Source organism: Phyllobates terribilis, unplaced genomic scaffold, assembly GCF_046119375.1.
Source record: "Phyllobates terribilis strain yellow unplaced genomic scaffold, ASM4611937v1 Scaffold_5496__1_contigs__length_51266, whole genome shotgun sequence".
NCBI classification, from domain to species: domain Eukaryota; kingdom Metazoa; phylum Chordata; class Amphibia; order Anura; family Dendrobatidae; genus Phyllobates; species Phyllobates terribilis.
The window spans coordinates 15723-33388 of NW_027368243.1; the positions used below are offsets into that span (position 1 = coordinate 15723).

General features: G+C 35.3%; 2 protein-coding genes across 2 annotated transcripts; both read left to right on the forward strand.

Annotated features, from left to right (window-relative positions):
* Nucleotides 1-8796: 8796 nt before the first annotated feature.
* On the forward strand, nucleotides 8797-13376 carry LOC141250262 (uncharacterized). The gene is made up of 9 exons (XM_073669901.1): nucleotides 8797-8820; nucleotides 9991-10233; nucleotides 10303-10503; nucleotides 10582-10693; nucleotides 10778-11007; nucleotides 11891-12029; nucleotides 12109-12329; nucleotides 12855-12976; nucleotides 13178-13376. The coding sequence occupies exons 1-9, from the start codon at nucleotides 8797-8799 to the stop codon at nucleotides 13374-13376; spliced, it is 1491 nt and encodes a 496-aa protein (XP_073526002.1).
* A 562-nt stretch (nucleotides 13377-13938) lies between these two features.
* On the forward strand, nucleotides 13939-17116 carry LOC141250264 (uncharacterized). The gene is made up of 8 exons (XM_073669902.1): nucleotides 13939-14124; nucleotides 14203-14403; nucleotides 14487-14598; nucleotides 14684-14913; nucleotides 15481-15619; nucleotides 15705-15925; nucleotides 16547-16668; nucleotides 16918-17116. The coding sequence occupies exons 1-8, from the start codon at nucleotides 13939-13941 to the stop codon at nucleotides 17114-17116; spliced, it is 1410 nt and encodes a 469-aa protein (XP_073526003.1).
* The last annotated feature ends 550 nt before the right edge of the window (nucleotides 17117-17666 follow it).

A 17666-nucleotide genomic window follows, 5' to 3' on the forward strand; every position in this document is an offset into this window, starting at 1 on the left:
ATGTGACAGTTATGTGATGATAGTAATGTGATGATAGTGTCAGTATGTGAAGTTGGAAGTCAATATGTGATGGCAACGTCAATATGTGATGACGGTGTCAATATGTGGTGACAGTGTCAGTTATGTGATGGTAGTGTCAATATGACGATGTGATGACATTTATGTGATGATAGTTATTAATGATGCTTATATGATGTTTAACTTATGGTGAAAGATGAAGATATTAAGCTTCATTTATGGAGTTGTGTGGAAAATGAAAAGTGAAAATGGTTCCTATCAAGCAGACATGAACACAAAGGCATTTGTATTTGATGAAAGTTTCGAACTACACGATCTCAAGATGCAAATTCTAAAAAGATTCAAGATTGGTGTAGAAGCTTCTGATCTTATAATAAGTCATCTACATCCTTATCATAAATTGAGAATTTTATATATAATTGAGGATAATGATAATCTCAAGTCTTTGGTTGCTATAAATGATAGCCCTGGAGTGTCTTGGACATTACCATTATATGTGTCGTCAGGTAATTATAAGAAATTCAATCAAAACAAAAGAGAGATGACAGCTGGTATTGGTAACACTAGAAATATATTTTGAGAGACTGATGGCAGTTACTGAAAATGATGATAGAATTATAGTGCAATATGATGACACTAATCAAGAGCGTGATGACAGTATCCTACAACATGATGACAACATTGATGAAAGAAATGATGACGGTTCTGGAAGGTATAATCAACATGGTCAATCAAGAGTGAAAGATTTTTTGCATGTTGGTGAGTTCTCAATAGCAAAGATGAAACTAAGACTACAATTCAAAAACGGGCCATCCGTGAGAACTTTGGGTATAGAGTGGATAAATCAACAAAACATATGTATAGGCTGAAAAGTGTTGATGAAAGTTGCAATTGGAATTTCCGGGCTACGAAGGTAAAAGACACATATTTCTTTCAAATCAGAATATACAATGACAATCATACATGCTCATTTGATGTTCGTTGTGCAAATCAATGTCAAGCTACATATAGAGTTGTTGGAGAATAAATAAAAACAAGGTATGAATCGCAAAAAATTAACTCTCGTCACTACTAATGACAACTTGTGACGACGTGTGATTTATACAGCGTATGCTAGTTATGTGATGACAACCTATGATTTATTCAACTGTCATCATTGTTAATGACACTTTTATCTATTATGCTTACTCTAATAGACTGTCATTATTATTTTGTGTATAGGTATGCATCTGGGGTTAAAAAATGGACCAAATCCAAAATCAAATCAAAATGATATGAGGAATGACTACTCCTAAAATATTAGTTACTGGAAGGCTTGGAAAGTTAAGGAATGGGCACAAAACTTGATTAGAGGAACACCAGAGTCGAATTATAGGCTTTTACCATCATATTTATACATTCTGCAACAAGTAAACCCGGGTACATATACAAAGTTTGAGATTGCAAATTAAAACGTTTCAAGTATGTGTTTGTTTTGATCGGAGCTTGTAACAGAGGTTTTAATTACATGAGAAAGGTATGATGTACTGTCATCAAATTTTTTGTAATAAAAACTTGAAAAAATTATCATACAAAAAACTAAAGTGTCATCGCATATAATGTCATCACAAAACAGAGTCATGACAGTTTATGGGAAGTTTACTGTCATTACATAGAATGTCAACACAAAAAGCAGAGTGGTGACAATTTATGGGAGGTTTATTGTCATTACCTAGTATCTCATCACAAAATAGAGTGATGCCAACAATCAAATATGTCATCACAAAAACAGAATGCCAGTTATAGGAAAATGACATCATTGATCATGTTTTTCATTGTAGGTCACCATGGTGGACGTCATAAACCTTCACGGGAAGTAAGGGAAATCTAATGATAGATACATCACAAGATGCCAACAATCAAATATATCCACTAGCTTATGCTATTGTTGACTCAGAAAACGACAACTCATGGACATGTTTTTTTAAGCAACTCCAAACAGTCATCCCAAGTGCACCTAATCTAGTGTTTGTGTCAAATAGACATAAGATCATCGCAACCGGCATCGAGAAGGTATATAGTTCTTCAATACATGTAGCTTGCATAAGACATCTCAAAGAAAATCTGAAAACTCTTTTCAAGAACAAAGGTATACACCAATTGTTCACACATGCAATTGAAAGTTATACCAAGACAAATTTTCAATACTACTTTGAGAAAATTTTCTCAAATGAATTCAAATATGAGGGTTTACCTTATATAAGCAAAGCTAGAGAAGTGGGCACAAGCATATTGTCCATTTAATGACACTTTTATTTATATGTGATGACAACGTTAAATATGTGATGATGGTGTCAATATGTGATGACAACATCCGTATGTGATGACAATGTCAATATGTGATGACAGTGCCAATATGTGATGACAGTGTCAATATGTGATAACAGCGTCAATATATGATGACTGTGCCAATAGGTGATGACAGTGTCAATATGTGCTGACAGTGTCAATATGTGATGACAATGTCAGTTATGTGCTGACGGTGTCAATATGTGATACCACTTGTGCAGATGTAAAAAGTGTCATCAGATTATACTAATGTATAGCCGAACGATATGAAATTATGACAACTTTTTAATGATTGTGGATGTAGGTGAAAGATACAACATTATGACAACAAATAACTCAGAAAGTATATACTCAGCGTTCAAAGAAGCTCGATCATACCAACTTGTGGCTCTGCTAGAGCACATTAGAGATATGCTATCAAGGTGGTTTTATAAATGCAGAAACCTCATTGAAAAGACCAAAAATAAATTGCCTCCTCATGTGCGGAAAGTGATAGAGGAAAGATATCAGGAGTCAATGAGATACGAAGTAAAGATGCTGAATACAGTGCAGAGTGAGGTTGTAGGGGGGGAATTTACGGGTGTAGTTGATCTATCACAAAAGACTTGCAGCTGCAAAGTATTTATTTTGATTTGGATCACATTCCCTGTGCACATGCAATTACTGTCATACAAAAGGTTAAGGATAATGTTACTGAATTTGTAAACAGGTATTACCTATATTCTACTTGGGAAAGTCATACCATGACACCATCTTTCCGGTTCCTATGAGATCAGAATGGGTTTTCCCTAATAATCTTGCGAGCATAGCTTGTTATCCACCATTCATGAATAGACAAACCGGAAGGCTAAAGAAGCAAAGATTTCTTTCTGAAGTGGAGATTAGAAGAAGTGTCATCAAGAAAGAAAAGGAAGCCTGTCAAGTTTGGCCAACGTGGGGATACATAACACTACAAGACATCATGCAAGTTCAAACAATCAAGTAGTAAGAACACTATGATGCAAGTGGATTAGGCTAAACTGTCATCAAAAGAATATTGTTACTATAGAATATTATTATAGAATATTGTTATTATAGAATATAGTTATAAAAAATAATATTGTTACTACAGAATATCATCACAAAAAGAGTATTGTTATTTTAATGTCATCATATTTAAATAGGCAAACTACCATTTCAAATCAAGTGTCATCACGTGAAAGAGTACTGTCATCAGAAAGAATTTGTCATCACATAATCTGTAATCAAAATAAATGTCATCACATAAGAATTTGTCATCATGAGAATCTGTCATCATAAGAAGCTCTCATCATAAGAATATGTCATCACTTAGTTATACGAACTCTTTCATCACAAAGAAGGGCCGGAAATTCCTAAACTAAACTTAGGTATATGATCTATGTCACTAGAATTAAAATTCTCCGTTGTTGTCCTCTTATAGATCTCTTTCTTTTCTATATCATCAAGCATCCTTAAACCTTCATCCCAAAATATTTGTGACGACAATGTCACATGCTAATCAGTAGGCCTCGTTGATTGGTGACATCTCGTATGGCGTAAGGAGTGAAAGTTATCATCAATTGTCGACATATTAGACCATGATTAGAGCATATCATCGTAGTCTGGACTCCACGAAGCAAAGGAGATAAAATACGAGGATTACGAGTACCAAGGAGAAGACACATGAGGAAAGGGACGAGCGTGTGCAAGGAGAAGACCAAGGGAAGCGTTTTGGCCTAGGGAGCAACCGCGCCATAGGGAGGTGGGGCGACCGCGCCCTAGGTGGCGCAACCGCGCCAAGCCTATGCACAGTGGCGCGATCGCGTTTCAGATGGTGAGACGGCGCCAAGGTTACTGAGGGTAGGCGTGACCGCGCCGACATATGCACGGCCGCACCTCTACATGGACATATGCCGCGAATTGCCCTATTCTACGGGAGATTATTGGGCTTTTACTTAGTTTTAGATAGAATTTCGGGATGGGCTTTTAGCACTTATTTTCTAGGACTTGATCTTTATAAATAGATGAGAGCTTTGCCTCCATCTAACACACACCATTATCTACCACATTATTTCATTAGGTTTTGTTAGAATGAGGAGCAAGTAGTCTCCGAGCTTTGTTCCCCATGTGGAAGCCTGTGGAGTTATGGGTTTGTAGACTTCTTATTTGATTTTAATAATATATGTTATTCGATTTGTTTTATCCTCTTGTTTATAGTTCATTATTTATTGTGATTTATTTATCTAGATTAGCTGCCTAGGTTTATAGGTCTATTTCATACTTCTAGGTCTGACTTGTCCTAGTTGGAGAGTCTTTCCATAGGGTAGAACATCAATTACCTGGACTAGTTGGACTTGTGATTGTGTGGAAGATGATGATGCATTAGTAGCTAAGTGGCGTTGCACGTTCCTATTTATTCATGAACTTTATGTTGCCTAGGGATTATCCTATTATAGTTTCAGGATGATATCTAGAGGTAAGGGCTAGTTGACCTGATTAGCTAATTGTGAACATGGATTAGGAAAAACTTAACATATAATTTAGAGAATGAACTCGATTAGAAATAAGAAGTCAAAGATCAAACTCATGAACCGTAGTGTAGATGCATGGTGAAAAAAGTATTTGCCATTATTGCTTTATTAGATTACTTGGTTAATTTTCACCATCTCCCACCCTTTCTTTATTACTTTAAAGCTAATTAGATTAGAAGCACAAGAATTGATTCATTTACTCTCTGAGGGATTAACCCTTTCTTGCCACTTTACTTAGGTAAAGGAGTTAGTAAGGTAAAAATATTACTTTGACGATGCCTAACGACAGTGCGTCACTCGTCCGTTCTTCAAGGAGGTCTGTGAAGACATGCATTAATAATAAAAAAATAAAAATGTGTCATCGCAGTGAGATAGAAGACATGGTATAAAATATATTGGCATCATATATATACTGTCATCACAAAGCTGTAATCACGCAATGTGTTAAACAAAAAATACTCTCATCAATGTCATCACATAATTTGTCATCACAGATAGCTGTCATCACATAATTTGTCATTATATAATATGTCATCATAAGAGTTATCATCACAAAAGAAAATGTTATCACATAAGTTGTCATCACTGAATGTGTCATCATAGAGAACATACAACATAGAAACATACAACACTATTTAAATATTAGTCTACTATAGTGTCATCAAAAAAATAGTTACAACAAGATCAATCTAGTCAGTGAACAAGATCAATCTAGCCAGTGAACAAGATCATCTAGTCAATGTGTAAAAGGTCATACACCCAATCTCGCTTGAACACATCAATTGCCATATTTTCTTTATGGGCTTTTTGATGATCTGCATCTAAATCCTTCAAACTTCTACCGAAAGTAGCGTGTTCCAAGTAATTGATTGTAAAAATCCGCAGTTTCCCCTAAAACAAAATATATGATAAAATAAGTTAGTATTACTATGTTATGTGAAATTTCATACATGCTTGAAAAAATGTAAAATTTACCCTTGTTCGTCTTGTGGTAGACTATGGTCTCTAACAACGGTGAAATCTTCACTGAAACTGCCAAGATGACCAAATCTCTGTGACTTCTTCATCAGAAATGGAAGAAATTTATGAAGGGTTTGAAGTAGTGCTTCTATTTCAACATCAGTGTACAACACAAGCAAACAATCTATCACTCTTATTCTGAACTGAATCAAGTCAATCTCTAAACCAACAAAGTGTTCATTTCCGATCAAAATGGGTGAGTAAATAGTAGTCACATCGTAGTACAATGACTATTCAAACAATTCAGGACGTGTGCCGTCGAAATACAAAAAGAAGGTCTTTGGGATAGTTCCCCATGCATGTAATGCATTGTGAAACTTGTAACACATCCAATCTACAAGAACAATATTCTTGAACTTGTCCAGGCTCATCATGGACTCTCTTACGCATGTAGGGCAAAGCTTTCTCCTCATATGTTGTCATCATGCAGTAAAACCAGTCATCGCAGTATTAAAAGGTGTCATCAAAGAAAAAAGATTCAATCACATAGTGTCATAGCAGTATTAAATTGCCAGCGCATACCATAATTGTCATCAAATAGCATCAATTTCATTCACACAATTAAGCTTTCATCATATAGAATAGGTGTCATCACACTATTAAAACTTTCATCATATAGCATAGGTGTCATCGCATAGCATAACTGTCATCACCATATCATAATTGTCATCACACTATTAATCTGTCATCAAATATTATGTAGGTGTCATCACACTATTAAATTGTCATTAATATTCTATAGTTTTCATCACACTATTAAACTTTCATCATATAGCTTATGTGTCATCATATATCATAAGTGTCATCACATATTATATATAAGTGTCATCACACTATTAAACTGTCATCAAATATTATATAAGTGCCATCACATATTTAAACTGTCATCACATAGCATATAAGTGTCATCACACTATTAAACTGTCATCACAAATCATATAAGTGTCATCACACTAATCTGTCATCACATACTTAAAACTATCATCACATACATAAAACCATCATCACATAACGTATAACACACAACACTTGTCCATCATATTGTAGAAAAAAGGTTATAAAAAAGAACACTTATATCATCACTGAGTCAAGATCTAGCTCGCAAAAGTAACTTGAAGAAGTCCTTGCCAATATGAGATTGAAATCCCATTATCTTTGCACTTTCATCACTAACCACACAAAAACATATGGAGAGATTGGATTAGAAATTAAAAGTGATAATGGAAAGTGTAATAAAAAACAGTTTAAAATTACTTACGTCTCATTGTACCATTCATAGAATTCACTACGGTCTTTTGTATCATAGAATGAAAAACGAGATTTGTTGGAATCTTCTTTTTTGGTTGTATAATCCATTCAGCACCTTCAACATTGGGATTAGACTTGTTTACTCTTGACGACCTCCTTAGCTCATCCTTCCCTTTCTGTTTAAAACAAAACTTCAACTTTACTTTCTCTTGGACCATAGGGGCAACATTATTCTTTTCTTCAGAAACTAGCTTTGCATCATTTCCCTCACATTCAATCTTCTTTTCTTCTCTATGCAGTGTCCTTTTCTTCCAAAGCCGGATTTTCCTCATAAATTGCGTCACCAACATTTTCCTCATGAATTGCCTCAGCAACATCCTTTTCTTCCTCATGGATGGATTCAACAACAACCTTTTCATCATCTTGAGGACAAATATGCAGTACAAAATTAAAAAGGCGCCCATGAGAGAAAAATCTGAAGTTAAAATTAGCTGAAAAACCAATGGACACCCATATAAATTGTAGCCATATTGACTACCATCAGCTAGAAAACTGTGACTAGATCTGTTCAGAAGCATGAGAGAATTGCCTAACATATTGTAGGACATTCTTCCCCATGGATATTCTTCAAATAATTTACTATACCTTGAAATAGAGTAAATCAATGGATCAATGATGACAGTTGAACTCTTGCTCAACAAAAAGCTTTCTACCAGGAGAACTGGGGCCCACCACTTCTTCTTAGATGGCCAGACTCAGAAATAAACAAACGAAGTAAATTCACAAATGTACAACTTTTGCCGCCAAGTAAAGCTTTAATATTCACAGAAAGGGGGACAGATTCAAGGGGATTTTGACGGTTTAAACCCGTAATAGCAGCGTATTCAACTAATGAGAAACGGACTAACTTTTCACCGAACTGAAACCACAACTCTTTGGTCTTTGGGGTGTTGATCTTATGCATCAACATATGATGTACTAGGATTGCAGAAAACTTTAAACTAGATGACATTGTCGATATTGGACTAAGGGGGCCATCTAGTAGTGACTGATATACATCTAAAGGTAGCTGCTCCTTAAGAGTATTTAGCAACCAAGGCCTAAAATATGTATTAATCTTCGCATGATAGCAGGAGCATTCATAAACAATATATTGTCCATACTTGCTAGAATCAACAACCATCCTGTCAACACATAATAAGAGAAGTGACAGCAAGGTCAATACTAAAATCTGTCATCGCATAATAAACTGCCATCACATATTGAAACTGTGAACACATTATAAATCTGTCATCAAACCATTAACCATTATCGCATAATGAAATTAAAATGTCATTACATTCTAAAGAATTTGTCAACCCATAATCACACGTCTTAAAACTTGTCAACACATTCTAAACTTAAATTGTCACCACATTCTAAAACCTGTCAACACATACTGAAAACAGTCAACACATAATTCCGTCAAACAAAACTGCATCAAACCTTGTCAACACATAAACTGTCATCACATTTTAACCAAACTGTCATCACATAAAAATCAATACTTACAAAAATGGCCAATCTTCACTATAACCAAACAAAAATGTTAAATGCGGTTAATCGTAGGGGATAACAAGTCAGGATTACCCCTGTAAATAAACCCTAAAGTATGTCGAAACCTGAACAAGAAAGTGTATATAATTTATACCACACTTTCGTCATATAGTAACTGCGTCATATAATATTTTTCGTATAATTCTGATTCTGTGTAATCAAATATAAAATATAATGTTGGATTTTTAATAATGCTAGATTTTTCCTTGTATGAAATAAAAGATTTAGTTTCTAGTTCGGAATCTCGAAAAAAATAATTATCTAAATTACATTTTTTTCTTTTTATTAATTTAGAGTATCCTACTAATATAATAGTAAAGAAAGTGTATATAATTTCTACCACACTTTCGTCAAATTAGATATTATGTGACTATAACTAAAAGAATAATATTATTTTTAAAATTTGACACATTTAAAAACTATTTAGAATGAATTAAAAAACAACGGTTTTTCAAATTAATAAAAGACTCATATAAATTGTTTTTATATTATTTTAATATTATATTGATAGATTATTAGAACTAAACTCATAAAAAACAAACGAACTCATAAGTCCTCAAATTATAATTGAACCATATAATAAGGTGAAAATCCGCCGAGGATAATTTCCGACGCTCGTGCGTTATGCAGATACGTTGTTGATATATACACTCACTAAAACAGATTCACACATATTATTACATAAGAAAATGCTTTAGCGAGCACCAACAACATTTGTGTCTTGGACTATAAACGACACTTATTGAAGATATATATAAACACAAGTATCTAAACTAAAAACTTTAAGAACCAAAAAAACAAACAAAAAATTACAACTTTGGAATCCAGAAATCAATCTCATGCTATTCCATGTTGATCACATACTCGCGGTTGTTAATATGAACATTTCCCTCTTATAATACTAACGAACTTCTTATCGAATTCAAATAGTCTACAACGGTCAAATCTTGATTATACATGATTTACAACAAGACACTCCATCACCATAACACCTACCATAATTGGACCCTCAATAGTAATTTTCTGTATTCAGCTAGCAATCCAAACTTGCTGCCTTGATCAACAGATATGATCAAGTATGACTCGCAGTTTTCTGTCACTCTCCTCTGTTTTTTTGTATCCTCTTGAAATTAGCAAACATCTTCCAAATTTTCCATTCTCCAACATTTCTGTCAATTTCGAACAATCTAAACTCCACCTCATTATCCGAATCCAGCAACGCATATTCCTATTTTATTATAATAATCAGACTGTACTTGCAATAATTCTCCACACCCAACCAGAAACCGAATCAAGAAACCCAGAAATGATTCTGAATAGGGTTCATTTCATCTTAGCTATTGTGTTCGCGGGTGTCCTCTTATCAAGCTTCTCACAGCACTGCAATGGCGGAACAACAAGCAAATATGCAAGAGCAAATAACATTTCAGCTGATATGCCATTAGACAGTGATGTATTCAAGGTCCCTCCTGGCTATAATGCACCTCAGCAGGTAAAACCCTAACCTCAATTTTGAGTAAAATTTCAGCCCTTTTGAATTGAATTTGTTGTGATGGTGAAGGTTCATATTACACAAGGTGATCTTGATGGAAAAGGAGTGATTGTGTCTTGGATTACTGCTGATGAGCCTGGTTCAAATACTGTCATTTATTGGGCTGAAAATAGTACTGAAAAGAAAAGTGCTGAGGGTATTTTGACTTCTTATAAGTACTATAATTACACTTCAGGTTTCATACACCACTGCACCATTACAGGCTTGGAGGTATACATATGTATGATCAGATTTATAGAGTCTTCAATTTTGGTGTTTGGAGAGTTTGACTCATGGTGAAAATTGCAGTTTGATACCAAATACTACTATGAGGTTGGAATTGGTGATACAGTAAGGCAGTTTTGGTTCATTACACCTCCTCAATCTGGCCCTGATGTTCCTTATACTTTTGGCCTCATAGGTATGTTGTTTTAGTATCTTATTGTGTATTTTCTTACCTTTGTTACGTTAAACTTATAGAGTTAACAATGGTCATTTTGAGCAGGGGATCTTGGTCAAACTTATCACTCTAATACAACACTCACACACTATGAGTTAGACCCAGCAAAAGGGAAGGCAGTCTTGTTTGTAGGTGACCTCTCGTACGCTGATGACTATCCGTTTCACGACAATAACAGATGGGATACATGGGGAAGGTTTGTAGAGAGAAATAATGCTTATCAACCTTGGATTTGGACTGCTGGAAACCACGAAATCGACTTTGCACCAGACCTTGTATGCTTTTCTAGCTCACCATCTCTTTAACTATGTTTTGACCACTTACATATGATTGCATACCCGTTTCTTAAGATGTTCATAATCTTGGCTTTTATTTGAGCGGTATAGTACTTTGGGTTTGATGGGTTTAGATCTGTTTAGTGAGTGGAAACATGAATGTGTGAACTACTCAATACATAAACCATTCTAAGCAAGAGCTCTTGGGCAGACAAATGATTCAAACAGAACACTAACTCACTATCTGATGAACCCAATGACAGGAAAAATATTGTTGTTTTTTGAGAGAAATGCTGCATATCAACCTTGGATTTGGACTGCAAGACACCATGATATTGATTTTCTTCCTATTATTGGATGCATCTAATGAATTAAGTTCTAATGAAATTAGACCTTAAAGTATGAAAACTCGAAGCCGAACCTCGTTATCAATATTATGAACATAGAGTATGAATTTGTGAACTTTTTAAAAAAAAAGGGGAATAAAGAAATTTTGAATTATTTACAAAATTTTCACCGTGTTACTTTTCAATCACTTTCTGTTTCATACTATGTTTACAATTTAATACTCTACGTTTATAATGCGATGTTTCAGCATTTTAAGGTTTGATTTCAGCAGAAATTTCCTCTACATCTAATTCCCCTATATGAAAATTTATTTTCGTTTTATACCTAAATGTATGTAAGAATGCTTATATGAGCTCAAAAATAAGGCCAACAAAATTTCATCCTGAAACCAGTTGACAATAGGAGAAGTAGTTCATCTACTTATACATACTTGTTTTCTCCCACTGACCTGATGTGCGATATACAATGACTCTAATACTCTTCAATTAGGAGATTCTAAAGTCTTCAAATTTAATGTTTGATGCTTACTTGTTAGGGTGAAAGTGTTCCTTTCAAGCCATACACTCATAGATATCATGTACCATATCAAGCATCAGAGAGCACAGCTCCTTTATGGTACTCAGTCAAAAGAGCTTCAGCCTACATCATTGTCATGTCTTCGTACTCAGCCTATGGTAACGACATTTCTCTTACAAAGCTCGCTTTGAAGAAGAGGTTTTCGTATGTAGATAAGTTCGTGTTTGATATGTGCAGCGATATATACACCGCAGTATAAATGGCTGGTGAGTGAGTTACCTAAAGTGAACAGAACCGAGACTCCATGGCTGATTGTCATAATGCACAGTCCAATTTATAATAGCTATGTGCATCATTATATGGAGGGTGAAACCATGAGAGTTGTGTATGAAAAGTTTTTCGTTAAGTACAAGGTTGATGTCATCTTCGCTGGACATGTACACGCATATGAACGATCTGTAAGCTTCTCTCTTTCCATTCTCTCCAATCCTGAACTCCAAAACATATATGAGATATCGGTATACATATCAAGATATGTGTATAAGGTATCGGGTATGAGTATAAATATGAGTGATATCTTTGATATACTAAATTTTATAAGAAGATATCAAAACAACGCTCTAAAACCCACAAAAAGATACCATTTTGACATATTGATGTCCATATACTCCCATAATAAACACCAGATATCAGTTTAATATCGATATCTAGATATATTAAACAAGGATATGGTATGATTGATATCTTATACCCGTACATGATATTCACGTATCAGTATCAATACCAAACGCCTCCTTATTTCTTGTTCTAGTTGGCTTGAAATTAAGAAATAGCGGCAAGGGGCTCTACACGAGTGAGCAGAGGAGTGCCTCGAGCCTCCTAATGTTCTTGCTAGAGTTTTTTCGTTCTGTCATTTACGCTTTAAAAGTTCCTCGATTCACCATAACTCACAACACTTCTCTAAACAAGTTCTTTTTGAATAGGAGCGAATCTCCAACATTGCATACAACATCACCAATGGCGAATGCATGCCCATCAGTGATGAGTCGGCTCCGGTTTATATAACCATAGGAGATGGAGGAAATCAAGAAGGATTGGTGAAAGAGTATGTCCCTTGGCTTATTTAAATTCTACTTCTGGTTATCTTAAGGACTTGTTTGGTATTCATATCAGAATATCAGGTCTTATCCGTATTTCTATATTCAAACATCAACATCAAACCGATATATTCATATCACTTGTGTAGAAACTCGTATAAATATATTGATATTTATACCGATACTCATATCTGTTGTTGATCGTGCAGGATGACAGAGCCACAACCTGGATACTCTGCTTTCCGTGAGGCGAGTTACGGACATGGGATGTTTGATATCAAGAACAGAACTCATGCATATTTCTCTTGGAATCGCAACCAAGATGGGTATGCAGTTGAAGCTGATTCTCAATGGATGATCAACAGATACTGGAACCCTAATTTGAAGTCCTATGCAGCTTCCATATGAAGAAATTCCTATGTTTTTGAACTCTTTCCACATCTTTGATTATTTCCAGCCTTATATTCAGTTGTTTAGTCCATCCACGTCTATGTTTTGAATAAATGAAGGTTCAGCTATTCAGTGTTGAGCCTGTTGGACTAGATTCTGAAATATCAGAGTTATTTCAAGCGTCAGCCAATTACCCAAAAGGAAAATATAAAAAAAATATCGAGTTTAGAGGTGTCCAGTTCTTATTGAATTAGTCAAAAACGGTGAAAACTCCCATCTTTATAACATCTACCTGATTTACCCCTTAACTAAGCTATCAATCAATCAACAGATCATATGATTAAGTATGAACTCACATTTTGCTGTCACTCTCCTCTGATTTTTTTATCCTCTTGAAGTCAGCAAACAAGATCAAATCTTTCTGTCAGTTTCGAACAAACTAAAATTCGCCTTATTATCGAATCCTATGTCGCATATTCCCTAATTATAATAATCAGAATCCACTCACAATAATTTCTCCACACCGTGACACCCCCACCAACAAATCACAACATCACCGACTGTATCAAGAAACCCAGAAATGATTCTGAAAAGGGTTCATTTCACCTTAGCGATTGTGTTCGTGTGTGTCCTCTTATCAAGCCTTTCACAACACTGCAATGGCGGCACAACGAGCAAATTTGCAAGAGGAAATGATATTTCAGCTGATATGCCATTAGACAGTGATGTATTCAGGGTGCCTCCTGGCTATAATGCACCTCAGCAGGTAACCAGAAAACCCTAATCTCGATTTTGACTAACTTTGAGTTCAGTCTTGTTAAGATTGAACTTGTTGTGATTTAAGGTTCATATTACACAAGGTGATCTTGACGGTAAAGGGGTGATTGTATCTTGGATTGCAGCTGATGAGCCTGGTTCAAATACAGTGGTTTATTGGGCTGAAAATAGTACTGAAACGAAAAGTGCTGAGGGTATTTTGACTACTTATAAGTACTATAATTACACGTCAGGTTTCATTCACCACTGCACCATTACTGGCTTGGAGGTAAATATATTTATATGATTAGGTCTATAAACTCTTCAATTTGGTGTTTAGAAAGCTGTGTTTGACTCGATACTAATCTGCAGTTTGATACAAAATACTACTATGAGGTTGGAATTGGCGATACCACAAGACAATTTTGGTTCATTACACCACCTCAATCTGGCCCTGATGTTCCTTATACATTTGGCCTTATAGGTATTGCTTTCTTAGACTACATGATAGTGTTTGGATGGATGTCATTTTTTGTTTTTAAAGAGGTAGCAATGGTGATTATGGGCAGGGGATCTTGGGCAAACATATGTTTCAAACAGAACACTAACTCACTATGAAATGAACCCAACAAAAGGAAAAACAGTATTGTTTGTTGGAGATCTTTCGTATGCAGACGCGTATCCTTTCCATGATAATACCAGATGGGATACATGGGGAAGGTTTATTGAGAGAAATGCTGCATATCAGCCTTGGATTTGGACTGCAGGAAACCATGAAATTGATTTTCTTCCTAATATTGTATGCTTCTGATTCCCCTATATGAAAAATTATTTAGTTCTATGTATGTGTGTCTATATAAGTATGTATGTTTGAGCCCAATTGTCAAGCCAAGAAATAAGGTGAACAGAGTTTCGTTTTGAAAGCAAGTGAGAATAGGAGGATTAGTTCATCTACTTATATATGTGGTGTACAATGGAATTAGGTTCCGTTGAAATTAGACCTTAAATCCGATAACTTCGCAGGTGAACCTTGTTATTCAAATAATGAACAGAGAGTATTAAATTATGAAAATAGATTACGGATTAGTGAACCTACTAAAAAGAGAAGGAAAAAAGGAAATTTGAGTTATTTACGAAATTGCCACTACATCACTTATCATCATTTTTTTAAGTAGGTTCACAAATTCACACCCTACGTTAATAATTTAATACTCTATGTTAGTGATATGGATAGCAAGGCTCGGCCGCGAATTTTTTGCACTTTAAGACCTAATTTTAGCAAAAACTTCCTCTATACAATGACTCTATACTCTTCAATTAGGATATTATAAAGTTTGTATTACTAATGTTTGATGCTTACTTGTAGGGTGAAAGTGTGCCTTTCAAGCCATACACACATAGATATCATGTACCATATCAAGCATCTGAAAGCACAGCTCCTTTATGGTACTCAATCAAAAGGGCTTCAGCCTATATAATTGTCATGTCTTCATACTCAGCTTATGGTAGCCACATTAAGCAGTCAAACTTGTCTTTGAACAAGAGGTTTTATTAGTAGATATCTAAGAAATTTGTATATGGTAACTGCAGCGATATACACACCGCAGTATAAATGGCTGATGAGTGAGTTACCTAAAGTGAACAGAACCGAGACACCATGGCTGATCGTGATGATGCACTGCCCAATGTATAGTAGCTATGTTCATCACTACATGGAGGGTGAAACTATGAGAGTGGTGTATGAACCGTTTTTCATCAAGTACAAGGTTGATGTTGTCTTTGCTGGTCATGTTCATGCCTATGAGAGATCTGTAAGCTTTTCTCTTTACATCCTCTCCAAATCTTAACTCCAAAACTTGCAAAGTTGCATTATTTCTGTTTAAGGCCGCGTTTTGTTAAGTTTTTCGGAAAGGAAAAGGAAAAGGAAACGAATCTAGACCAATTTCATATGTAGATACATTAATCATAGTTGTTGTGTTGAGGAAGTGCTCCAAAATTTGCATGTGAAAAACTAGGAGGAAGAGAGTGTTTCACTCTGAAATCCTACCCAAATGCTGAGGAAACAAATACCCGTGTTAAAGGGAGTAACAAGATTATTTTATAGTGTGTCACATGTCACAAGAATACTTTGGAAAATGAACAATGACATGAATGTGCTCTAGATTCATTTCTTTTTCGTTTACGTTATTTGAAGTTGCTAGCAAACAGTGCTTAAGAACTACCAGTAAGGGGCCTACTCGAGTCAGCGTGAGGAATGCCCCCCTGCCTCATTATAGGAGAGTACGGCTATTTTATCTGTATCAAGTGTTTGGGATTAAAAGAATCGTCTGTTTACGAGAATTAATCAATCTTCGTTTTGTTGTTTAAGCTTTACAAGTTCATCGGTTCACTACAATATACAACACTTCTCTTAACAAGTTTGTTTTGAATAGGAGCGAGTATCCAAAATTGCATACAACATCACGAATGCCGAATGCATGCCCATCACTGATGAGTCGGCCCCGGTTTATTTGACCATAGGAGATGGAGGGAATCAAGAAGGACTAGTGACTGAGTATGTCCCATCCCATTGGCTTTCACTTGTATAATTCTACTTCAGATCCGTTTGGTATCCATACTATGATATCAAGTATCGGTATATATCAGTCATACTCTTATCCGTGTTTGGTATATATCCATATACCAATATCAAACTGATATCTAAATTTGTAAATTACTAAGGATATCAGATTAAAGTATCACTTGTATATACATTCATATATTAATATTCATATCGATATTCACATTTGTGTTGCTTGTGCAGGATGACAGAGCCACAGCCTGGATACTCTGCATACCGTGAAGCGAGTTATGGACATGCGATGTTTGATATCAAGAACAGAACTCATGCCTACTTCTCTTGGCACCGCAACCAAGATGGATATGCAATTGAAGCTGATTCTCAGTGGATGATCAACAGATACTGGAACCCTAGTTACAGGCCCTATGCAACTTCCATATGAAGAAAGTGGTCCATGGTTCTGAACTCTTTCCACATCTTTGGTTACTCCAAAGTCCAAACCTTAGATTCAGCTTAATAGTCCATCCACCTCCATGTTTTAAACATTGAAGGTTCAGCTATTTAGTGTCGAGCATGTTGGACTAGATTATGATATAACAGAGTTACTTTCATAATGTGAAGCGTCAGCCAAATACCCAAAAAGAAATTGAAGAAATCGGAAATTGAATCTGTGGGGGATTGCTCTCTGTTTTATCATGAGAAGGAAAAGAATACAATCTGTTTAATTGGAGGAAATTTTCCTTATATAAGGCTGCCTATATCCTATCTACAATATAAACATATCTGCAAGATAAACATATCTGATAAGGCTAAAAGTCGCTGTGCCTATCAAAGATACCTAACTTAACAAATTCACTAGTAAAGCAGTAAGTAGGAGTTGAATCCCAAGAGAGTCAGAACATTAATTTATTTCCTATGGTGCTACCAAGTAGTAACAATGTGGGGTTTTGTACGTGTAAAGCAAATGTAAAAGCAATGTTGATTGTGTTGTA

Excerpts from the sequence above, each read along its gene's own strand:
- LOC141250262 (XM_073669901.1), top strand. The coding sequence starts at position 8,797 with ATGTCGAAACCTGAACAAGAAAGT. Across the intron at positions 12,330-12,854 it reads TACACGCATATGAACGATCT|GAGCGAATCTCCAACATTGC; the intron begins GTAAGCTTCTCT and ends CTTTTTGAATAG. Across the intron at positions 12,977-13,177 it reads CAAGAAGGATTGGTGAAAGA|GATGACAGAGCCACAACCTG; the intron begins GTATGTCCCTTG and ends TTGATCGTGCAG.
- LOC141250264 (XM_073669902.1), top strand. The coding sequence starts at position 13,939 with ATGATTCTGAAAAGGGTTCATTTCACCTTAGCGATTGTGTTCGTGTGT. Across the intron at positions 14,599-14,683 it reads TTATACATTTGGCCTTATAG|GGGATCTTGGGCAAACATAT; the intron begins GTATTGCTTTCT and ends GATTATGGGCAG. Across the intron at positions 15,620-15,704 it reads GTCTTCATACTCAGCTTATG|CGATATACACACCGCAGTAT; the intron begins GTAGCCACATTA and ends TGGTAACTGCAG.